The sequence below is a fragment of the Callospermophilus lateralis genome, chromosome 4, assembly GCF_048772815.1.
Source record: "Callospermophilus lateralis isolate mCalLat2 chromosome 4, mCalLat2.hap1, whole genome shotgun sequence".
In the NCBI taxonomy this organism is placed as follows: Eukaryota; Metazoa; Chordata; class Mammalia; order Rodentia; family Sciuridae; genus Callospermophilus; species Callospermophilus lateralis.
The window spans coordinates 65,027,200-65,052,646 of NC_135308.1; the positions used below are offsets into that span (position 1 = coordinate 65,027,200).

Below are 25,447 nucleotides of genomic sequence, written 5' to 3' on the forward strand. Positions count from 1 at the left end.
TGAAGGCATTCCCCCTAAAATCTGGAACAAGACAGGGATGCCCTCTCTCACCACTTCTAATCAACATAGTTCTCGAAACACTGGCCAGAGCAATTAGACAGACGAAAGAAATTAAAGGCATAAAGATAGGAAAAGAAGAACTTAAATTTTATCACTATTTGCGGATGACATGATCCTATACCTAGCAGACCCAAAAGGTTCTACCAAGAAACTTCTAGAGCTAGTAAATGAATTTAGCAAAGTGGCAGGATATAAAATCAACACGCATAAATCAAAGGTGTTCCTGTATATCAGTGACAAATCCTCTGAAATGGAAATGAGAACAACCACCCCATTCACAATATCCTCAAAAAAAAAAAAAAAAAAAAACACTTGGGAATTAACCTAACAAAAGATGTGAAAGAACTATACAAAGAAAACTACAAAACACTAAAGAGAGAAATAGAAGACCTTAGAAGATGGAAAGATATACCTTGTTCATGGATAGGCAGAACTAACATCATTAAAATTGCCATATTACCAAAAGTACTCTATAGGTTTAATGCAATGCCAATCAGAATCCCAACGTCATTCCTAGATTAGCAAAAGCAATTCTAAGCAGGAAGAGTGAAACTGGCGGTATAGCGATACCAGATTTTAAACTATACTGCAGAGCAGTAGTAACAAAAACAACATGGTACTGGTACCAAAACAGGTGGGTAGACCAATGGTACAGAATAGAGGACACAGACCAATCCACAAAATTACAACTACCTTATATTAGACAAAGGTGCTAAAAGCATGCAATGGAGAAAGGATAGCATTTTCAACAAATGGTGCTGGGAGAACTGGAAATCCATATGCAACAAAATGAAACTGGATCCCTTTCTCTCACCATGCACAAAAGTTAACTCAAAATGGATCAAGGAGCTAGGGATCAAACCAGAAACTCTGCGTCTGATAGAAGAAAAAGTTGGCTCTAATCTCCATCTCGTGGGGTCGGGCTCCAAATTTCTTAATAGGACATCTATAGCACAAGAGTTAAAATCAAGAATCAAGGGGCTGGGGATGTGGGTCAAGCGGTAGCGCGCTCGCCTGGCATGCGTGCAGCCCAGGTTCGATCCTCAGCACCACATACAAACAAAGATGTTGTATCCGCCGAAAACTAAAAAATAAATATTAAAAAAATTCTCTCTCTCTCTCTCTCTTAAAAAAAAAAAAAAAAGAAAGAAAAAAAAGAATCAACAAATGGGACATACTTAAACTAAAAAGCTTTCTCAGCAGGAGAAACAATAAGAGAGGTAAATAGGGAGCCTACATCCTGGGGACAAATATTTACCCCTCACACTTCAGACAGAGCTGTAATCTCCAGAGTATACAAAGAACTCAAAAAATTAAACTACAAGAAAACAAATAACCCAATCAACAAAGGGGCCAAGGATCTGAACAGACACTTCTCAGAGGAGGATATACAATCAGTCAACAAATATACGAAAAAATGCTCACCATCTCTAGCAATCAGAGAAATGCAAATTAAAACCACTCTAAGATACCATCTCACTCCAGTAAGAAAGGCAGCCATTATGAAGTCAAACAATAATAAGTACTGGCGAGGATGTGGGGAAAAGGGTACACTTGTACATTGCTGGTGGGACTGCAGATTGGTGCTGCCAATTTGGAAAGCAGTATGGAGATTCCTTGGAAAGCTGGGAATGGAACCACCTTTTGACCAGCTATTCCCCTTCTTGGACTATATCCAAAAGATCTTAAAAGAGCATACTACAGGGACACAGCTACATCAGTGTTCATAGCAGCACAATTCACAATAGCTAGACTGTGGAATCAAACCAGATGCCCTTCAATAGATGGATAAAAAAATGTGGTATTTATACACAATGGAATATTACTCAGCACTAAAAAATAACAAAATCAAGACATTTGCAGGGAAATGGATGGCATTAGAGCAGATTATGCTGAGTGAAGCTAGCCAATCCCTAAGGAGCAAATGCCGAATGTCTTCTTTGATATAAGGGGGGGCGACTTAAAAAAGAGCAGGGAGGAATAGCATGAGAAGATTACCATTAAATAGGGACGAGAGGTTCGTGGGAATGGGAGAGAGAAGGGGAATGGCAAGGAAGATGGAAGGAGACCCTCATTGTTATGCAAAATTACATATAAGATGGTGTGAGGGGGAAGAAAAAAGAGAAAAGTGTCACAGTGGAGTGGGTAGAGAGAAGTGATGGGAGAGGAGGGAAAGGGAGGGGGATAGGAAGGGTAGCAGAGTACAATAGACACTAGTATGGCTGTATGTGTAAACATGGCTGTATAACCAATGTGATACTGCAATCTGTACACGTGGGAGAATAAGAATTCACACCCCATTTGAATCAAATGTATGATATGTCAAGATCATTGTAATGTTTTGAGCAACTAATAAAAAAACTGAAAAAAAAAAAGAGTCTAAATGGGAGCTGGTATGGTGGCACATGCCTGTAATCCTGCAAATTCAAAGCCAGCCTCAGCAATTTGGACCAGGGATGTAACTCAGTGGTTGAACACTTCTGGGTTCACTCCCTAGTACCAAGAAAAACTTTAAAAAGAGTCTAAATGGGAAAAGTTAGTCCATGATTGTAAGCAGCCTCTTGAAATCCATTTCTCTGGAGGGCAAGACTTGATATAGTTTTTGTTTTGTTGTTTTGTTACTGGGGATTGATCTCAGGGGCACTTTACCACTGAACTATATCTCCAGACCTATTTATTTATTTGGTACTGGATTTTGAACCCATCGTGCTTAACCATTGAGCCACATCCCCAACCCCCTCTTTTTTTAATGTTTATTTTTTATTTTTTTGTTTTTTGTGATTGTAGATGGACAGAATGCCTTTATTTTATTTATTTTTATGTGGTGCTAAGGATTGAACCCAGTACCTCACACATGGTAGGCAGGCACTTTGCCACTGAGCTACAGCCCCAGCCCCAACTCCCTTTTTGAAAAAATTTGAGACAGATTCTTGCTTTGCTGAGGCTGGTCTTAAACTTGGGATCCTCCTGCCTCAGCCTCACTAGTTGCTGGGGATTACACCCAGCTGAGATAGTTATCATGTAGAAACAAAACATACACAAAACACTTGGTAGGACTTCCTGCCTCATTTTGAAGAGAGTAAAAAAAGCCCTCCTGTGAAACTGATGCAAACCCTAAAGAGAGATTGATGAGTGTTCTAAAGAACTATGGATAGCCCCAAAAGAGAGATTGATGAGTGTTCTAAAGAAAATTTATGAAGACGGAGGTAATGATATGGAATCATTAATAAAGCATAGGCAGAATCAAGACAAAAGCATGTCAAGAGAGACATTGACACTTTAAGGACTGGGGTATAGCTCAGTGGTAGAATGCATTCTTTGTGTATAGTAGGCCCTGGGTTTGATCCCCATCATTGGAAAAAAAAAAAAAAAAGAATTGTAACATTTTAAGTTCTTTTTTGAACATTTCTAGTATGGAAATGTAGGTAAGCTATACAGATCAACTTGATAACTATTCATGTAGCCTTCTTCTAAGTAAAAGAACAAATTCTCTATTTCCTACTAGAAGATTTATATAAATAAAATATGCTTAGGACTGGGGATATATATTTATTAAACACTGTCTCATAAGATGGTTTTGTTAGTACCTGATCTTTTTTGTTGCTGTTAAAGAAACAGAAATCCATTTGGTAAGTTTTACCAGAGATCATCATGACTTGGAAAAGCAATAATCAAAAAGCAAAAATAATTACTATATTGCTGGGCATGGTGGCACATGCCTGTATTTCACTGGCTTGGGATGATGAGACAGGAGGATCACAAGTTCAAAGCCAGCTTCAGCAACTGAATGAGGCCCTAAAGCAACTTATTGAGATCCAGTCTTGTAATAAAAAAACAATAAAAAGGGCTGAGGATGTGGCTAAGTGGTTAAGCACCCCTGGGTTCAACTCCCAGTACCAAAAAAAAATAATATTTGCTTGCCTTTTAAGTTACTGATAGAAACTCCTACCAATCAATGTAAGAATAAGTAAAACCTCAATTTTTGCATAAAATGCAAATTTATACCTATGCTTTAAGATAGTTTAATCTATTTTCTATAAATAGCTTAAATGATGTACTTACCATGCACTAATTGTCCAATTACAAATATTTTCTCTAGATTTAAATGTATTTATTTAAGAATGTATAATTAGCTAAAATTTTGCCAAGAATAAATATGTTTGTATAGTACCATTTACTCATTAAGGTTTTTTTGTTTTTGTTTTGGCACCAGTGAATGAACCCAAGGGTGCTTAGCTATTGAGCCACATCCCCAACCCTTTATCAAAAAACAAAAATAATTAATTTGAAAATCCATCTATTCTGTGTTCAATAAAATTAGATTTTTATTCAAAAAGAACCATCTTAAGTGAGCTGTGGTAGTGATGCCTATAATCCTAGTGACTCAGGAAGCTAAGACAGGAGGATCACAAGTTCAAAACCAGCCCCAAAGTTAGCAAGAACTTTAGTAACTTAGCAAGACCCTGTCTATAAAAACAAAATTGTTGATGTTGTAGCTCAGTGGTAAAGTAACCCTGGGTTCAGTCCCCAGTACCAAAAAAAAAATAATAATAATAACTTCTTTTAGACCCAATATCTTTTTGATTACCTTATTATTTGTTGTTTTCTTTCCTTTTTGCAGCATAGACTTGAATGGGATTTACAGCAGAAGGATGAAGAGATTGCTGAATTGCAGAAAGCTCTGAGTGATATGCAGGTCTGTCTCTTCCAAGAACGGGAACATGTTTTACGGCTGTACTCTGAAAATGACCGACTGAGAATCAGGTACCAAGTAGCTTAAGGGGAATTGTTGGAGTTGTAACTCTAAATTACATTTAAAATGATAAATGTATCTGCAATTATTCTGTTAGGTTATATTCCTTAGGAAACAAACTGAGATGGAGATTTGCCTGCAGACCAGTTATTGGGGAGATTCTCAGGAGTAATATCTCTTAGCAGATATTTTGACATATACTATCTATGAGAGAATTTGAACTGTGATATATTGATAAAAAAAGCCATCCCAACAGGGAGCTCTAAGGCTAGGGTGGCCTTTCAGAGGCAGAGGATTCAGACTTTTATATCTCCATATTGACCAGTCATTGAATGCAGGTTGCTTTAAGGAGAGGGCATAAACTTGGGAGAAGCAGCCCCCTTCTCCCAAGCACAGTTCTTGAGAAGGAGTTGGCTCCTGGGAGATGGTTATCTTGATTCTAAAAGGTACATTTAAGCAGTGCACTATGGCATCCTCTACAGTGTACTTCTCTCCTCTCCACCCCTGATAAAATTTACCATTTCAAGCAGTGCATGGTGGCACACACCTGTTATGATCCTAGTGGCTGGGGAGACTGAGACAGAAGAATCACAAGTTCAAAGCCAGTCTTAGCAACTTAGCAATTCTTCAAGACCCTGCTTTCAGTGCTTATGAGTATATATCCAGAAATGGCATACAGAATTATTTGGTAATTCTGTTTTACATTTTTTGAGGAACTGCCATTCTGTTCTCCATAGTGGCTATGCCAGTTTACATTCCTACTAATGGGTTCTAATTTCTTTACATGTTTGCCTACATTTGTTAATATTTGTCTTGTTTTGTTTTTTGGTACCAGGGATTGAACCTAGGGGTGCTTAACCACTGAGCCACATCCCTAATTCCCCAATGCCCCCTCCTTTTTTTTTTTAATTTTGAGATAGGATCTTGCTAAGTTGCTTAGGGCTTCACTCAGTTGCTGAGGCTTACTTTGAACTTGCCATCCTCCAGCCTCAGCCTCCTGAATTGCTAGGATTATAGGCATGTGAAACCATTCCTGGCAATATTTGCTGATATTTTTAGTTATAGATATACACAGTATCTTTATTTTATTTGTTTGTTTGATTTTTATGTGGTGCTGAGGCTTGAATCCAGTGCCTCACATAATGCTAGGCAAGCACTCTATCACTGAGCTTCAGCCCCATCCCTAGCCCCATTTTTTAATATTTTTGACAGTTGCCATCTTAATGGATATGAGTAAGTATTTCATTATGATTTTGTTTTCACTTCCTTAATGACAATGTTGAGCATTTTTTCATGTGTTTATTGGCTATTTTTGTGTCTCTGAAGAAATGTCAGTTCATGTCCCTAGCCCATTTTTTTGGAGGGGGGTTTACTGGGGATTGAACTCAGGGGCACTCAACCACTGAGCCACATTCTCAGCCCTATTTTGTATTTTATTTAGAGACAGAGTCTGACTGTGCTGCTTAGCACCTCGGTAAATTGCTGAGGCTAGCTTTAAACTCACAATCCTCTTGCCTCCACTTCCTAAGCTGCTAGGATTACAGTCGTGTGCCACTGCACCCAGCCATTGTCCATTTTTTAATTGTGTGGTTTTGTTGTCATTGTTGGGTTGTAGAAGTTCTTTATATGTTCTGGATATCAAACCCTTATTAGATTCATAATTTGCTAATATTTTCTCCAATTCTGTAGATTGCTTTTTTACTCTTTTATTGGCATCCTTTGATGCACAAAAGTTTTAAATTTATTGTAGTCCAATTTATTTATTTATTTTTTAGTTATTTCTGCTTTTGGTTTATACAAGAAACCACTGCCAAATCCAATATCAAAAGCTTTTCCTCTAGATTTTCTTCTAGGAATTTTGTAGCCTTAACACTTAAATTTGGATGTTTGATCCATTTTGAGTAAAATTTATTTTTTTATTTTATTTATTTTTTTATTTTTTTGGCATTAGAGATTGAACCCAGGAGCACCTAACCCCTGAGCCACATCTCCAGCCTTTTTTTTTTTTTTTTTTTTTTTGGTATCTGGGATTGAACTCAAAAGCACTTAACCACTGAGCACATCCCCAGTCCTTTTTATTTTATTTAGAGTCAAGGTCTCACGAAGTTATTGAAACTGGCTTTGAACTCGTAATCCTCCTGCCTCAGCTTCCCAAGCCACTGGGATTATAGGCGTGCATCACTGCGCCCAGCTTTGAATAAATTTTATAGATGATATTGAGAGTCCAGTATCATTCTTTGCATGTAGATATCCAGTCCCCGTCTCCACCATCATTATCATCATTATTTTAGTACTAGGGCTTGAACCCAGGGGCACTTTATCACTGATATTTATATGCGGTTCTGACAATGGAACCCAGTTTCTCACATATGCTAGGCAAGTGCTCTACCACTGAGCTACAACCCCAGCCGCCTTTTTATTTTTTGTTTGTGACAGGGTCTCACTAAATTGCTGAGGGTCTCCTTAAGTTGCTGAAGCTGGCTTTGAACTTAAAATCCTTCTGCCTGGGCCTCCCAATTTGCTGGGAATTATAGGTGTGCATTACCATACCTAGCTCCTACCATCTTTTGTGGGTCTGTATGTGGTACTCGGGATTGAACCCATGGCCTCATGCATTCTAGGCAGGTACTCTACCACTGAACCTCATCCCCAGCCCCAGCATCATTTTAAAAGGAGTTAGCTGTGTGGTTTCTGGATATCTCATAGTTAAGCACTTCATCTTGGCAGGATCTAGCAGCATGACAAAAGCTGCTTTTCAAAATGTTCTAATTCTTACTTCTAGATGGTATGGTCTTGCTCCAGATTCTGAGAGGATCTATTGTGATTCTTATAATAAGGTCAACCAAAACTCCTCATGATTCCTGTTCAAATCACAGGTACTATAAGATCTTTCAGGTCATATGACCTGAGTTGCTTGGACCAAAGTTTTGACCCAATGCAGAACCTCCTTTCTGCCCTGGCCATACTGAAAGCTCACTTTTCATGTTACTTTATACATGGGTTAGAACAGTATCCCAAAGTATAGAATATGTGTCTCCAAGGCCTTTCAGGCATTCCATTTCCTTCTTGATAGTAGTAGCTATAAGGTTCAATAATTTTGTCTTTTACTTTGGAGGGATTGTTCTGGCATGTGAGATCAGATCCCTACAATCTTTACTAATGTCTTTGTCAGGTTTATCTCCAATCCTCTGGAACACACTTATCTTACTAGGGATTTCAGTGCATTTGCTATCTCTTTTCCATGCTTTCTAACTTAATATATTATCCATAGTGAAAAAAATGTGATCTGTGGAATGACCATAACCAGATCCTTTTATACTGTACTGACAAAGATCAAAGGAGTTAACATGGCACTAGGGAAAGACTATAAAAGTATGCTCTTGTCCACCTCACATGAATGTGAACTGCTTTTGGTCCTTGGAGGGATGGAAAAGAATGCATTCACCTTTATCAGTGGCCACATTCCATGTACCTCAGATCACATTAATCTGCTCTAGCAAAGATACTACATCTGGCACAGTGATTGAAATTGGAAGTTACCTGGTTAGAATTTGCTATTATTCTCCAGAATCCAAACTTCATTTGTATAAGTCATACTAATGAATGAAATGAGGGGTTGATAAGGCTCTCCTCATTGCATTGTTTAAGTCTTTTTACCATCTTGACTGAGTATGGTGTCAAAGGCTTCTGACCCCAGAAGCCAAGAAACAAATTTGGAGGTTCTACCAACGACCAAGGATGTGCATTCTGTTTATATATTTGGTAACTGGGAAAGTGTCTGTTGATTGGATCTGTGAATCTATTAGAACCACTGTGAGCTGCACCAAAATTCTATTTATCCTGTGGTCCCCATATGCCTTGTGCTATGGTGATATTTCACATTAACCAGGTATCAGTGTCACCTCAGATCATGTATACAACAATCCTTGAAGTGCCAGGGTATTCTTTTTACCCTGGTGTAACTACTTGAATGAATGACTGCAGGCCTTGTGGTGAAGAATTGGGGGCAATCATTTACCTTGTACACTTGCTGTAGTGTCACAGGTCTTTGCCTTCTAGGAGATCCAGCCTCTTCTTCAGCTAATAGTCTGGAAAAAAGCACCCAAGGTTATGACTTCAGCCCTTGGCCTCTTCTCCATCTTTGGTTATTTTGATTATTTAAGCTGTACCTTGTTAACTCCCCATCTAGCTTACTCTTTCTCCTAGGAACACTTTGTTCTATGAACTGTCTCCATATCACTAGCTCTGAAGTCCCTCTTTAGAGTTTGCTTTCTTGGTGCAGATCTGCTATCAGCTGTCTGGTATCAGTTTGGGTTCCCTGGGAAACAAACTGCACAATGAAGATTTGCTTGCAGGAAGTTTTTGGGGGAGTGCTCTAAGGAATAACCACCTCTGAGGAAATAAGGAAAAAGCCTAATTGGACAGATGGAGAATTTCCACTGTGATTCAGTTACAGCACATCTCAGCCAACACCACACATCTCAGCCAACACCACACGGGGCTCCAAGGCAAGGAGATTGGGTGTTTATACTCCCTCATTGACCAGGTATTGGATGTGGGCCGTCCCTGAGGAATGGGAGGCATGAGTCAGTGAAGTAGTTCCCCTTGGCTGAGGGCAGTTCTGGAGAGATTCTACTGTGAATCATCTGTGGGCAACATTCCTGGCAGTCGGGGAATGAGCCCATCAGTACTGAAGAAAAGGATCTAGGCAGTGCACCTCTCCATCCACGAGTTACTGTCTAAGACCAACTGAGAAATTATTTTCTATCCCTCATCTCTGACTTCGTAGATAAAAACATCTGATGTCTTAACTATAGCTGAGGTCTAGTTAAGTCATATTTAATTTTAATTTGAGATTACTGTTTTAAAAACAAGTCAGAAGGGAGATCCTTGAAACAGAAAAGGTTACTTACTTGGGATCCATGATGTGTGCTAATTTTCTGTGACAATTGCAGAGAACTAGAAGACAAGAAAAAGATTCAGAATCTCTTGGCTCTTGTGGAAACGGACACTGGAGAAGTGACCTATTTTTATAAGGAGCCTCCCCACAAAGTAAGTAATCTTTGGGTGTTGAATGGTGGTCAGTAATTCAGCACTTGCTAAAGAAAACTTATGGAGAGTAGTTAACCAGTACAGTACTGTGTTGACCTAAGTTTGCAAAGCATTTTCCTTCAGAAACCTTGGGAAGTAGCGTTGTTTACTCCATTTCCCCATTTAGAAACCTAAAGTCATTGTAGAATGCTTGATTAGCATGCATGCGTGAGGCCCTGGGTTCTATCCCCAGCATCACAAAAAAGAGAAAGAAACATAAAGCCCAGAGGGGTAGATATTTTAGATATTTTAAAGAGGAAAATGGGCAGACTTTGTGGAAAGAAAGTTTCAGTATTTAAGATTTTAAAAAATCTTGATTTATACTGATAATACATGGTATTATTAAAAAACAGTACAGAGGCCTGGGACTGGGGCACTTGGCCTGGTATGTGTGAGGCACTGGGTTCGATTCTCAGCACAACATGTAGATAATAAAGATCTATCAACAACTAAAAAAAAAAATTAAAAAAAAAAAAAACAGTACAGAGATCTATCATATAAAAATGACAGTTTCCCCTAATCCTCTAACCCAGAAATGAACCATTATTAATAGTTTTGTTTGTTTGTTTGTTTGTTGTGCTGGGGATTAAACCCAGGACCTTGTGCATGTGAGGCAAGCACTCTACCAACTGAGCTATATCCCCAGCCCCCATTATTAATAGTTTAATATAGCAGGGCATGGTGGAGCACACCTGTAATTTCTAGCAACTTAGGAGGCTAAGCCAAGAGGATTGCAAGTTGAAGGCCAGCCAAAGCAACTTAGCAAGACCCTGTCTCAAAATATAAAGAGCTGGGGATGCAGCTTGAGTTTAAGATCCCCTGGGTTCAATCCCCAGTACCAAAAAAAAAAAAAAAAAAATAGTTTGGTGTATATGCTTCCAGTTCTTTTTTCCATTCTTATAGAAATGTTTATGTGGGAGCCTGGATGGTGGCACATGCCTATAATCCCAGTGATTTGGGAGGCTGAGGCAGGAGGTTTGAAGGTTCAAGGCCAGCCTTAGCAGCTTAGCAAGGTCCTAAGCAATTTAGTGAGACCTGTTTCAAAATAAAAAATTTGTAAAAAAGGCTGGGATGTAGATCAGTGGTAAAACGTCCCTGGGTTCAAACTCCAGTACCAAAAAACAAAATTTAAAAAAAAGTATTTATATAGGACTGGACTGGAGATAGATCTCAGTGATAAAGTACTTGCCTTGCATGCAGGAGGTTCCGAGTTCTCAGCACTGCAAAAAAAAAGAAAGAAAGAAAGAAATGTTTACATGTATTTATATACTATTTACTGTTTCCATTTTTTCACTTTTTTTTCCCCCCTATACTGGGGATTGAACCCAGGGATGTTTTGCCACTCAACTACAACCCCAGTTCTTTTTATTTTATTTTGAAACAGGGTCTCCCTAAGTTGCCTAACTGGCCTTGAACCTGATCTGCTGCTTTTGCCTCCCAAGTCACTGGAACCACTGTGCCCGGTTCCTTTTTTTCACTTTTCATAGGTAATTTCTCATTAGCGTTTTTACTTATATTTACATATGAAATTTCTGTAATATGTAATATTTCTGTTACTTTCTTTAAAGGCCCTTGTAAAAGAGCACTTTTTTAAAGCATATTTTGTGAAATATCCCTAAATTTTATTTTTTAGTTTATATCAACACTAGGTTTTATCTAAAAAAACTTTGTGTTGCCTCTCACATGCATAACATCCTTATTACATAATTATTCAGTTTTGACAAATTTAATATAAAAATAGTGTGGAATCGGCAGAATTAAGGCTAAAAAGTAAAATTTCACACTTACAGGAAAGCTACTTATCCTTTTTTGGTTCTTTAGGTCAGCATTTTTCAAAACATTATTCAGGCTGCTGGTGTATGTGAACAGAATGATTCTTCAGCTCCTAAACCAGGTAACAACCATGTTATTAGAAAGTCTCGTTGATGCAGAATTAAAAATCACAGCACAAATAATTTGAAATTTCTCCTACTAAACAAGTGATAATTGATGTTCATAATCTAATGTATGAAATATGATATGTCAAGAGCTTTGTAATGTTTTGAACAACCAATTAGAAAAAAAAAAATGATGCCTCTGGTGGTCTAAGATCTTACCGAGCTTCTTGAATCATCTAAGAATCTGCACTTTATTCAGTGCATATTTTCTTTTATTCTTTGTTTTAATATTTTTTTTTATTTTTTTATTGGTTATTCAAAACATTACAAAGATTTCAGAATCACATCGGTTACACATCCACATTTTTACATAATACCATAATAGTAAATGTTGTATTCTGCTACCTTTCTGTTTTAATATTTTTTAAATTGATACATAATAATCATATATATTTATGGAGCACAGGGTGGCATTTCAATAGTGTATATGATGTATAGTGATCAGATCAGAAAAAATCAACATATAAATCACCTATCATTTCTTAGTTTGGGGAACATTTAAAATCTTCTGCATTGGCTGTTTTGAAATATACAATTGATTGCCATCAACCATAGTTATCCCACTTTGCTTTTGAACATTAGAAATCATCCTCTGATCCAGCAATACCCCTGCATCTGTTTTCCTTTCTATATACTTCCCAGACTCTGGCAACCTCAGTGTAATTTTTTTTTTTTAATACCTTTACTTTTTTATTTTTTATGTGGTGCTGAGGGTTGAACCCAGGGCCTTGCACGTGCCAGGTGAGCACTCTACCACTGAGCCACAATCCCAGCCCCCTCAGTGTAATTTTTAGTGTTGCTTATTTTATTTTTAAATTTTTTATTATTTTTAGTTATGCATGACAGTAGGTTGTATTTTGATATACACACATGGAATATAACTTCCCATTTTTGTGGTTGTAACTACATGATGTGGATTTACATTGGTTGTATATTCATATAAGAACATAAGAAAGTTATGTCCAGTTCATTCTACTGTCTCTCCTTATCCCATCCTTCCTCCTTCCCTTCATTCCCCTTTGTCTAATTCAGTGAATTTCTATTCTCCCCCAACCCCACTTTATTGTGAGTTAGCATCCACATATCAGAGAGAATATTCAGCCTTTGGTTTTTTTGGAATTGGCCCATTTCACTTAATAGTCTCCAGTTCCATCCATTTACTGGCAAATGCCATAATTTCATCCTTCTTTATGGCTGAGTGATCTTCCATTGTGTGTATGTACTAGTGTTGCTTTTATTTGGTTGTCAATGGACCTTTATTCATTTATTTATTTATCTATCTATTTATCTACAGTACTGAGAATGGAACCCAGTTCCTTGCACATGCTAGGCAAGCACTCTACCACTGAGCTACAACCCTAGCCCATAGTGTTGCTTATTTTAAAAATAACTTGGAGCTGGGGTTGCAGCTCAGTGATAGAGCACTGGCCTAGCATGTGTGAGGCACTAGGTTTAATCCTCAGCACCTCATAACAATAAAATAAAATAAAATAAAATAAAATAAAGGTATTGTGTCCATCTACAACTAAAAAAATATATAATTAAAAAATTAAAACAATAACTTTGTGTTTTGAAGTTTGTTTAATATGTCATAACCAAAATATTTGAATTTAGTTTTTCTTATTCCTTATGCATTCTGATTAAGTAAGATCTCATTAAGAAAGTAGACAGCTGAGCCTGGTGGTATATGCCTGTAATCCCAGCAACTTGGGAGGCTGAGGCAATTCAAGGACAGCCTCAGGAATTTAGTGAGGCCCTACGTAACTTAGTGAGACCCTGTCTTGAAATAAAAAATAAAAAGGTTTCTGAGGATGTGGCTCAGTGGTTAAGTGCCTCTGGGTTCAATCTCTGGTACAATCAATCAGTCAATCAATAATATTAATGAACAAAATAAAAAGGACTAGGGATGTAGCTCAGTGATAGAACATGCCTGTGTTCAATCCCTAGTACCAAAAATAAAAGAAAGTAGACGCGATGCAAAGGAACATTAGTAGTTGATTCTGCTGAAAGGTAAATCTGATTATCTAGGAGAACTCCTATAGAGTTTACTTACAGAAATTCCCACTTGAAAAAATAAGCATTATAAGTATTGTGTGTTTTCCTTTGCCTTCCTTTCCTTCTGTCATAGGTAAAAGAAACTGAACTCCTCTGCATGGATAATGCTGAAACTTTTTCTTTTTGTAATGTTGAAAGTTAAATAGCAGAAAGAAAAGTTGAGTAGTCTTGTTGATGGATATTTGTTTTCTAATTTAGATTCTAAAGAAGAAAAAAAAAGATCATCATTAAGAGAGAAGGAATACGGTTCTGAGCATTACCAAGGAGACATAGAAACACTCATCCTACAGGTAATGGATTTATTTTGGCAGACCAAGATGATTTCTGTCCACACGTTTAGCTTTGTAAAATGTTCCTTCAGTATCATGCAAGTATTTCATTTCACATGGGTTTTATTTAGGCATCATGTGATTTAAAAAATTGAGGTTTTCCTAATTTCTAAGTGCTTATTGGTGGGTACCAGGGATTAAACTCAGGAGCACTTGACTACTGAGCCACATCCCCAGCCCTATTTCATATTTTATTTAGAGACAGGGTCTCACTGAGTTGCTCAGTACCTTGCTTTTGCTGAGGCTAGCTTTGAACTCATGATCCTCCTGCCTAAGCCTCCCGAGCCTCTGGGATTACAGGCATGTACCACTGCGCCTGGCTCTTCTAATTGTTTATAGTTTAAAACCATTATTCTCTATTTGAACATTCTAGAAGTACTTCTCTAAACCTTCAGTTCATATTGCTAAGCTCTACCCAACAAAACCATCTTAAAGTAAGAATTCAGTTTGTGGTTGGCCTAGGAGGAACACAAGAGAATTATAGAGGGAAGTTTTTCTGTGCTGACAGATCAACATTTGCAGTTATATCCATTTATTTAGTTCATGAGTTCTAAAGTCTAGGAAAGTAATAAATCATTTTCTTGTTACCTGGTAATTATATGTCCTTTGGTGTCATCTGTTATCTTATTGCACTGCAGTTTCTATCCTTCCCCCATTGATTTAAATGACAGTTTCTATCTTTGGCCAGTATTTTCAGAATCAGAGAAGGAAATTACATTACATTCCTTTTGCTCTGTTTTTTTAAATCAAAAACTCAGAGTCATTCTGTTTCTATGCATGCAGTACCTCTTAAAAGGGAGACAATGAAAAGGCAAGATAGGGTTGGGGAAATAAAATTTTGTTGCCTTTTCTGTGTGATGTAGACAAAGTGTCTGCTCTTCTGTAGCCTAACCTCACTTTGTAAGACATGAATAAAGAGATTAGAGTTGAGACTTTTCTCCTGTTTGTTTTGCTGCTGTGCTTTAGGTTTGTTTTACTTTAGCTTTCTTTCTGGGAAAGGCTTTTTTTTTTAGTGTTATGAACTAAGTGCACACAGGAGTGGATCCCTCACCCCTGTCGCCTGTCTAGGTGGAAGCACTGCAGGTGCAGCTAAAAGAGCAGACCAAGTTTTCTAGAGAACAAGTCGAAGGGCTCATGGAGGACAGACGGATTCGCATCGAGGAGATACAAGTTCAGCACCAGAGAAATCAGGACAAAATTAAAGAACTAACCAAAAGGTGAATGCTCAAGAAACATGTACCTAACAGGTGTCCTGTTTTTCTGAGTAGCTTAAAAGTTAACAATTCTTGGGCTGGAGACATAACTAAGTGGTAATGTGCTCGCCTGACATGCACAAGGCCCTGGTTTTATGATCCCCAGCACTCAAAAAAAGCCAACAGTTCTGTACTGTAGCATCTGTACTGGGGATTGAGCCCAGAGGAGCTTTGCCACTGGGGTACATCCTCAGCCCTATTAATTTTTTATTTTGACACAGGGTCTCACTAAGTTGCTTAGGGCTTTGCTAAATTGCTAAGGCTGGCCTAGAACTTGGGATCCTCCTGCTTCAGCCTTCTAAGCCTCTGGAATTACAGATATATACCACCAAATACACACCCAGCTCTCTTGTTCTTTGATTTAACCATCTTTAGTCTTTTGTTTAGTTCCAGTGGCCAGATTTGTGCCATAAAGATATTCTTTGGGGGCCAAGGTTGTGGCTCACTGGTCGAGCACTTGCATTGCATGTGTGAGCCACTGAGTTCAATTCCCAGCACCACATAAAAAAAATAAAGATATTGTGTCCATCTACAACTAAAAGTATTTAAAAAAAAAAAAGATATCCTTTGTTGAATATGTTTGAACACCTCAAATTTACCACTACTGAAACCAAACTATTTATGTCTCTCAATAAATCCTCCCTCCCTCAACCTCAAACTTACTAATTCACTCTTTTTCCCGTTTAATTTCATATCATTACATCCATCTAGTTTGCCGACCTTGAAACCTCAGGATCATCCTCAACTCCCAGGTCTCTCATTTCTTAATTACAAACCATATATTTAGAAGACAACAAGTTTTCTAAATTAATTCTCTGGCTAGGCATGGTGGTGTACTCCTGTAATCCCAGCTATTTGAGAGGCTGAGGCAGAAGGATTGCAAGGTCAAGGACAGCCTGGGCAATTTAGCAAGACCCTGTCTCAAAATAAAAAAGGACTGGGCTGGGGATGAAGCTCAGTGATAAAGTGCCCCTGGGTTCAATCCCCCGTACCAAAAAAAAAAGAAAAGAAATTCTCTGCTTTTCATTTCTGTTGATTCAATTGTATTATTTAAATTCTTGTAATAATCTAACTATTCTTCCTATCACTTTTCTCTTTGTATTTTATAACCTTCCTTATGAATTAATTCCTCTATTAGGAGTTATCAACTGCTTAAAAACATTTGAACCAGGTATAGTGGCACACAGTTATAGTCCCAGTTACTCAGGAGGCTGGGGCAAGAAGATTGCAAGTTCAAGGCCAGCCTTAACAACTTTGTGAGATGCTATCGCAAAATAAAATTTTAAGAAGTCCTGGGTATTATAACTCAATGGTCGAATGCTTGTCTAGCATACACAAGGCCTTGCAGCTCAATCCCTAGTCCCATAAAAGAAAAGATAAAATATATAAAAACCACATTTGATAGCTCTCCCATTTACTGTATTATAAAGCATAAATTCTTAGGGACTTCATTGTCTAACATCAAATTAATCTTTGAGCTTCAACTCCTTCCCTCTTGCTTTAGTTCACATTGTGCTTCAGCCAGACTAATAACTCTTGTTTATATAGCAGGCACCTTGATAATAAGCATTGTCACTCCTTCTCTGAAGACATCCAGGCCAAATTAAGTTCTTCCTTTCCACGTTCCCATAATGATTACTGTGCCTCCATAATGACTTATCACCTCATAGTAGATTGTCTTTTGTTTCCTCAGGTCTTGTTATATAGCCTGTGTCCTACCCTGTGTACACAGTAGCCACACACAAATTGCACCTTGCCATTTCTTTTCTACATTAAACATCTTTTTAAAAAATTTTCTTCTGGGGTCTGGGGCTGTGGCTCAGTGGTAGAGCGCTTGCCTAGCATGTGTGAGGCCTGGATTCCATCCTCGGCACCATATAAAGATAAATAAATAAAGGAATTTGGTCCATCTACAACTTAAAAAAATATATATTAAAAAAAAAAATTTTTTTTTTTTTTCTGTGCTAGGGATCAAACCCAGGGCTTCATACATGCTAGGCAAATACTCTTCTACTGAGCCACAACTCCAGCCCATAATTTGTAATTTGGTTTAGCATTATTTGCATATATAAGCTTGGTCAATTTTGTCCATTAGATAGATTTTTTTTTTCTTTCTTTCTTTTTTTTTTTTTTTTGGTAAATGGACATAATACCTTTATTTTATTTTATTTTATTTTTATGCGGATGTGGTGCTGAGGATCGAACCCAGTGGCCTCACACATGCTAGGCAGGTACTCTACCACTAAGCTACAACCCCAGCCCTAGATAGATCATTCTAAGGTTATTGAATAGCCTAAAATCCTAGGTCATTAATGATTGTCCTTTGGGTGTCACTCTCAAATCATTGTATATTAACTGGACAATACTTTCCTAATTTGTAATTGAGAATATAATGTAAAATAGAGTAAAATTACTCACTGAAAACAGGAGAGATCCTTGTGGTAACTGACTCAGTCTATCTCCGTGTGTTTACTTTTTTTTCTTTTTTCTCTCTGTTTGTGTACACACATATACCCTAATACATATATATATTCATCTGGTTACATTTACTTTACTTTGTGCCTGGCACTGTGCTATCATTTTCCTCTTATCTGTGTACCCTGTTAATCATAAAAAGAATTAAGTGAATATAACAATAGGTTTTCGTTGGAAAACTAGTTATTGCTGCATGGTACTTAATATTTTTCTAGGTAATTGAATCATTCAGTATAGAATTTTTCTAGGTGGTGGTGTTAAATTAATGAGTTGCTGATTTCCAGGGATTTCTGGGTAGTTGTTTACTGGGGATTGAACCCAGGAGTGCTTTACCAGTGACCTACATCCAAAGTCCTTTTTATTTTTTATTTGATGTAGGATCTCAGTAGTTTGTGAGGCTGGCCTCAAACTTGTGATCTTCCTGCCTCAGCTTCCCAAGTTGCTACTGGTGTGCACCACCATGCTGGCAGGGATATTCATTTTCAAAACTACAAACATCATTTTTCAATTTCTAAATCTTGAGAATAGTTATCAGGAATCTATGTAGTCCTGTATATGTCTAGTAGCTGATAGTATTCTTGAAAATCTATTCATAGTAGCATAAAAATACATTATAAATAAGGTATATACTTTGGGGAACATCCTGCAGGTTGATATTTAAAATCTAATATATATATATAAACAAGTGTTGAATTATGAGTCAAGGTATATATTAAAATTAATAATAAGAGAGCTGGGATTGTGGATCAGAGGTAGAGCACTTGCCTATCATGTGTGAGGCATTGGGTTCAATCCTCAGCACCACATTAAAAAAAAAGTAAACTAATAAAATAAGGTTTAAAAAAGTTTTTTAAAAAATAAGAAATGGGAAATTAAAATGGACTTAAGTATTGAGATGACTTCATAGAGAAAGTTTATAAAGGCTAATCTATGAACCTGGGAGCACGGGTAGATATATTACCCTTACCCAGTAAAATGGCATGGTGGCACACACCCATAATCCCAGCAGCTCAGGAGGATCTCAAGTTCAAAGCCAGCCTCAGCAACTTAGCCAGGCCCTACACAACTTGGCAAGACCCTCTCTCAAAATAATAATAAAAAATGAAAAGGGCTGATGATGTGGCTCAGTGGTAGAGCACCCCTGGGTTCGACCCCTGGTTAAAAAAATAAGGTTGCCAATGATCAGAATAAGTGTGGTTTTAAAACTGCTAATATTTTACAAAATTCATATATTGTACAATTGGAAAAGAACCGTTTTCTTCCTTTTTGGAATAACCCTATATTTCAGATGTACTATATAAGCATTTTCATGTCCATGCTTGTCCTCTCTTTCATAGTCTCCATCATACCCAAGAACTGCTCTATGAGAGTACCAAAGACTTTTTGAAATTGAGATTTGAAAACCAAACTAAAGAGAAGACATGGATGCTTGAAAAAGATCAGTTGATGTCAAAGATTAAGCAATACAGGATGCAGAATAAGAAGAAAGATGATAAAATTGGAAAAGTTATGCCAGTTTTACATGACAGTCATCATACCCAAAATGAATATATTAAGGTAATGTCCTGATACCTTAGAGAAATGTTTATTTTTCTAGAATACCACAAGAACTCAGAGAATTCCAAAGAACCTACATATTATCATATATAATCCATTCAGTCAAGGAAGCTGGGGTAGCAGCAGCCAAAAATAGCTGATCATTAACAAATGGGCTAGACTTTGTGGCTACAGCAGTACATACACTAGACAAGATCTGTCCATGTGGTGTTTACTGTTTTTTTTGCAATACTGATGATTGAACCCAAGGGCACTACCACTGAACTACATCTCCATCCCACTTTATTTTGTTTAGGTGCTGGGGATTGAATTCAGGAGTGCTTTATCACAGGGTCTTGCTAAGTTGCTGAGGGTCTCACCAAGTTGCTGAGGTTAGCCTCCAACTTGCGGTCTTCCTGCCTTAGCCTCCCAAGGCACTGGGATCACAGGTGTGTGTACCACACCAGGCTTGGTGTTTATATTTAATGAAAAAAACAAACAATAGCAAATAAGCAAGAAAATTATAGATTATAAAAAGTGATAGATATTAAGGAATAGAGAATTATATGAAGATTGCATATAATCACTGGAAGCCCATTTCAGAAGGGGAGCACAGGGACACTCTTATGTCTGATGTTTCTGCTGAAACCTGTAATATGGAACTAAGCTTGCCAAGGAGACCTAGGGAAGGAGCATTCCAGGCAAAGGGAGAAGAAGTTTAAAGGCCCTCGGGTACATTCAAGGAAGAGGAAAGATATCACGGTTGTAGAAGATTAAGCAAGGAGGAAATGATAGGCAAGAAGCTTACAAGAGTGGGCAGATAGGTCATGGTAAAAAATATGAACTTAGTGCCAACCGTTGTATTCTAAGGATTGTGTTTACGTAAGTAACATCTGATTTAAGATTTTTTTGTTTTGTTTTTTGAGATAGCTTCACTATATTACCCAGGTTGACCTTGAACCCTTGGGCTTTAAGTAATCCTCCTGCCTTAGCCTCCTAAGTAGCTGGAACTACAGGTATACACTACTGCACCAAACTCTATTTAAAGTTTTTAAAAGGTCATTTTGCTATTCAATGAAACACATATAAAAACATGTTATTGTTAGTTAATGTTTTTTCCTCTTTGAAGAAGAAGCATGGCCCAAAACATATATTGTAACATTTTATTTGGGACAAATTCTGAGCTCTTTTTGTGACCCCTTTGTCTTTATTTTAAAGGATTTCTATATACACTTTCAAAAAGGGGCTAAAAAAGTAATCTAGAAATTGGAAGTTTGGAGCTGGGAATGTGGCTCCATGGTAGAGCAACTTGTTTAGCACGCTTAAGGTCCTTAATTCAGTCTCCATCCAAAAAAGAAAAAAGAAATTGTAGGTTTCCATATGTTCTCCAAGGTTCCTTGCCATCTTGTTCCTTAACTCATTTTGTATTTCTAGAAATCCCTTCTTTCTTTTCTTTCATTACCTAAGTGCTAATTGAATCATCTAATTTGTAGAACTTAGTATTAATGCTTTTTGTCCTTTCAACCTGCAGTCCCTAAAGGATAAGTTGGCACAAGAGAAAAAGTTGTCCAACATGTACCAAGAGCAGTGCATTGCTCTAGAAGAAGAACTTGCCAAAATTCGAGAGGAGGAGGGAGTAAGAAGAGAGATCTTCAAGGTACAAAATTCTCTGCCACTTAAAATGGAGTGGGAAGTGTAGGTGACTGGGGAATGCTTCCTTCCTCTTAAATGCCTTCCTATTCTCCATATATAGGATCGCTCTAACAAGATGAGTAAGCGTTTACAGATAATGACAAAACGCTATGAGGCCTTAGAGCACAGACGTATGTTGGAAGTAGAAGGCTTTAAGACAGATATTAAGGTTCTCCGACAGAGACTGAAAGACTTGGAGCAAATGCTCTATAAGGTAATCTCTGGTCCTGAATTACCACAAAAGAGAAAGGGTAGAAGTGTGGGAACATGATCATGAGGGCTACATTGTAGCTCAGTGGTAGGGCATGTGCTTAGCTTCCACAAGGCCCTGGGTTCAATCCCCAGCACCACAAAAAAAAAAAAAAAAAAGAAAGATAGATGTGCCATTTCCGTGCTGGTAGACACTAGGATCACCACCCTTCTAGTCTCCCTGAAAATCAGTTCAACAAGTACACACTACAGAGAAAACCAAAATAGACTGAAATAATTGAATGACTGTATCATTAATACTTCTATCTAAACAAAACTTAGAAATTGTCATCCCTGGTGCCAGGTACGGTGGTACACGTCGTAATCCCAGCAGCTCAGGAGGCTGAGGCAGGAGAATCCTGAGTTTAAAGCCAGCAGCAGCAAGGTGCTAAACAACTCAGTGAGACCCTGTCTCTAAATAAAATACAAAATAGGGCTGGGGGTGTGGCTCAGTGGTTAAGTGCCCCTGAGTTTAATCCCCAGTACCCCCCCCCACCAAAAAAAAAAAAAAAAAGAAAGAAACAAAAGAAATTGTCATCCCTCCCAATTCATGAAGTAAATTTAAAGAATTATGTCTGTTGGACAAATGGGAAAAGTGAGTAATTAATAAAGTAATTTTCCCAGACAGAGCTTTTTAGAAGCCAAGTTGCATCAAGAGCCTTCTTAGAGATTTAACTAGTCATCCATATATCCAAAATGATAACTATGTTCTGAACAAGGTTAATAATAAAAAAAGAGGAGGTGTTTCCTCTTATTCTTTAGCAGATTTACCAATAATGTTGTTTATATAGATCTCTTCTTTTTACCCATTTTTGTTTATTGCACTCTTTTTTCGAGGCTTCTCTACTGTTGTATGGGAAATAATCTCTTGCCTTTACTGAAAAACTAAGAATTGAATTTATTCTGTGTACTAAATATCCCATAAAAAGATGCCATTCAGCACAGTCTGCTCTTTATGACTCTTTGAAATCTCTTCCCTGTCTTATGCCATAATTGTTTCTTCTTTTTTCAAATCTTTAGGCAACAATTAGTACCCGGGCAAACCAGGACCTTGCCATTCTGTGTGAGGTCCGGGACAGCAATAGACGGGCACACAAGATACAAGGAGAACTGAAGAACATCAAATCCAAAGTGTTTGGTCTGGAGAATGAACTTAGGCTCTGTTGATGTCTACTTTCAGAGGCGGTCAGCTTCCTGAAATCTAGGAGGCTTTCCCACATTATTTCTCCTGTTTGTTTTAACAGGTTTTGTTTTTTAAAACAAAGATGAAAATTTAGGAGAAAGTGTTTTTTGCTAAGAACTTGGCTGAGTGTCATTAGGAAGAACACTTTCTAAAGGAATAAAGACATTCATTAAAGTTGCCTTCCTCCTAGGCAGAGAAAGCTGCAGCACTTGGCAAATTTGCACTACTCAGCTATGGAACTTTAGAATTGTTCCATCATGAGCATCTCCTGAATTACCACCAGAGGGCAGTAGAGACCCTACTCTTAGGTAAATGATTCTAGAAAAATAGAGGTGCCACTTTGGCAGGAGTGAGACTGAAATGATCCTTTATGAAAAGTTTGACATTGTATCAATAACATGTTTTTTAAATAATGTATATATTTCAAATTAACTATTTTCAATAAAATAAGTAATCAAAAATATTTGAGTTTTCTATATGTCTTGTTAAAACCATGTTTATATTTTGTTAATGTCTCATTTATCTCAAAAGTGCTTTCTTGTTCCCTGGCCTCTGCAGTTTTGTACAAGTTTTTCCAAATTAAATCTCTTGAAATCATCTGGTATTGGAGGTAGTAAGAATAGTACAAGGGCAATGACTCTAAAACTTTCTTTTTTTTTTTTTTTTTTTTGTACTGAGTATTGAATTCAGGGATGCTTAACCACTGAACCACATCCCAACCCTTATTTTGCTTAGGGCCTTACTTAGTTGCTGAGGCTGGCTTTTGTTGTGATCCTCTTGCTTCAGCCTTCCAAGCTGCTGAGATTATAGGCATGCATCATTGTGCCCAGCAACTTTACCCATTTTTAGCTAAATTACTGTGTACTTTAATACAAGGGTGAATTTTATGGTATGTAAGTTATATGTCAGGTTTTTTTGTTGTTGGGTTCCAGGGATTGAACTCAGCCTTATTTTGTATTATTATCAATATTTTGGCTTTAATTTCTACCAGTTGTTTACCATTGTCATTTAGGTTCCAAGATGTAGTTAATACCATTCATTCCTTCATTCAAAATCTTAAGCCAGACATGGTGGTGTACACCTATAATCCCTGTCTCAAAGTTAAAAAGCTCATTGGTAAAACACGCTTTGGTTAAATCCCCAGTACCAGAAAAAATAAAATAAAAATAATTATTATGGTATTAGAAATGTGCTGGTTCTTCTGTATAAAACCCCTAAAACTGGGGCTCTGGATGTGGCTCAAGCGGTAGTGCGCTCGCCTGGCATGCATGCGCCCCGGGTTCGATCCTCAGCACCACATACAAACAAAGATGTTGTGTCCGCTGAAAACTAAAAAATAAATATTAAAATTCTCTCTCTCTCTCTCTCTCTCTCTCTCTCTTAAAAAAAAAAAAAAAAACCTAAAACTGGGCATGGTGGCACACGCACATGTCTATAAGGCTAGCTCAGCAACTTAGCAAGACCCCATCTCAAAATTTTAAAAAGGGCTGGGGATATAGCTCAGGGTAAAGCACCCTTAGGTTAAATCCATAGTAAAAATAAATAAATAAAAACACTGAAACAGTCTTTGTTCTCCAATGGTTGGTGGTGATGGTAAAAAGAAAAAAACTCAAAGTTAGTAATGAATGAAAAGCAGTGCTATAGGTACATAGGATAGAAGCAGCAGAGAAGATGACTCAAGGAGGTATCTTTGAGCAGAATCTTTTCATTTTTTGTTTGTTTTGTTTTGCTTTGTTGTTGCTACTGTTGTTTTGGTACTTCGGTTTGAACACAGGGGCACTGCGCTAAATCCCTAGTCCTTTTTATTTTTTATTTTGAAACAGGGTCTCCCTGTTGCTGAGGCTGACCTCAGATTTACAATCCTTGGCCTCAGCCTCCTAAGCTGCTGGGATTTCAGGTGTGTGTGATCATGCCTGGCTCAAGCAGAATCATAAAAGTGAATTCAAGGCCAGGCGTGATGGTTCACACCTGTAATTACAGTGGTTCAGGTGGCTGAAACAGGATCACAAGTTCAAAGCCAGCCTTAGCAATTTAGCAAGGCCCTAAGCAACTCAGCAAGACCCTGTCTCAAAATATTTTTTTAAAAAGGCTGTGGATGTGGCTCAGTGGTTAAGTACCCTGGGTTCAATCCTTGGTACCAAAAGTGGGGGAAAAGGATCATAAGTTCAAAGCCAGCCTCAGCAACTAAGTGAGTTTCTAAACCTACCCCTTTCTCAAAAAATAAAAAGGACTGGGGATGTGGCTCAGTGGTTAAGCACCCCTGAGTTTAATCCCTGGTACCAAATAAAAAGTAAATTCAAGCCAGATATGGTGGTGCACCCTGTAACCCAAACTACTTGGGAAGCCGAGGCGGAGGATCATAAATTCAAGGCAATTTAGGGAGACCTTGTATCAGAATTAATAATAGAATGGGGTTGTAGCCCATTAGAGCACTCCTGGATTCAATCTCCAGTACCAGGGGGAAAAAGGAAGTGAATTCAGAATCAATCTGGGCATTCTAGGAAGAGGAGAAATAACATGCAGGGGCTGGGGATGTGGCTCAAGCGGTAGCGCGCTCGCCTGGCATGCGTGCGGCCCGGGTTCAATCCTCAGCACCACGTACAAACAAAGATGCTCAAACAAAGATGTTGTGTCCACCGAGAACTAAAAAATAAATATTAAAAAATTCTCTCTCTCTCTCCCCCACTCTCTCTTAAAAAAAAAAAAAAAGATGTGGTATTTATACAACTTTGGATAAACAGTCTTTGTTGATTGACTTATTTCTTTCCCTATTTGGTGTGGATGGGAAATAGTATTTACCTATCTGCCTAGGGTTCTGAAAGAATGAGATATAC

General features: G+C 37.8%; 1 protein-coding gene across 6 annotated transcripts in view; it reads left to right on the top strand.

Annotated features, from left to right (window-relative positions):
- Ccdc77 (coiled-coil domain containing 77) overlaps positions 1 to 22,969 on the top strand; it is a 50,250-nt gene extending 27,281 nt beyond the window's left edge. For 5 of the 6 annotated variants that reach the window (XM_076853955.1, XM_076853956.1, XM_076853954.1 and 2 more), the window contains 9 exons: positions 4,682 to 4,824; positions 9,769 to 9,865; positions 11,726 to 11,798; positions 14,095 to 14,186; positions 15,294 to 15,442; positions 19,291 to 19,510; positions 21,021 to 21,146; positions 21,243 to 21,395; positions 22,451 to 22,969. In XM_076853955.1, coding sequence (XP_076710070.1) covers positions 4,682 to 4,824; positions 9,769 to 9,865; positions 11,726 to 11,798; positions 14,095 to 14,186; positions 15,294 to 15,442; positions 19,291 to 19,510; positions 21,021 to 21,146; positions 21,243 to 21,395; positions 22,451 to 22,597 — 1,200 coding nt within the window. In that variant the 3' untranslated portion in view covers positions 22,598 to 22,969. The remainder of the gene's footprint in view (positions 1 to 4,681; positions 4,825 to 9,768; positions 9,866 to 11,725; positions 11,799 to 14,094; positions 14,187 to 15,293; positions 15,443 to 19,290; positions 19,511 to 21,020; positions 21,147 to 21,242; positions 21,396 to 22,450) is intronic. The other variant, XM_076853959.1, reaches the window with a different exon arrangement.
- The last annotated feature ends 2,478 nt before the right edge of the window (positions 22,970 to 25,447 follow it).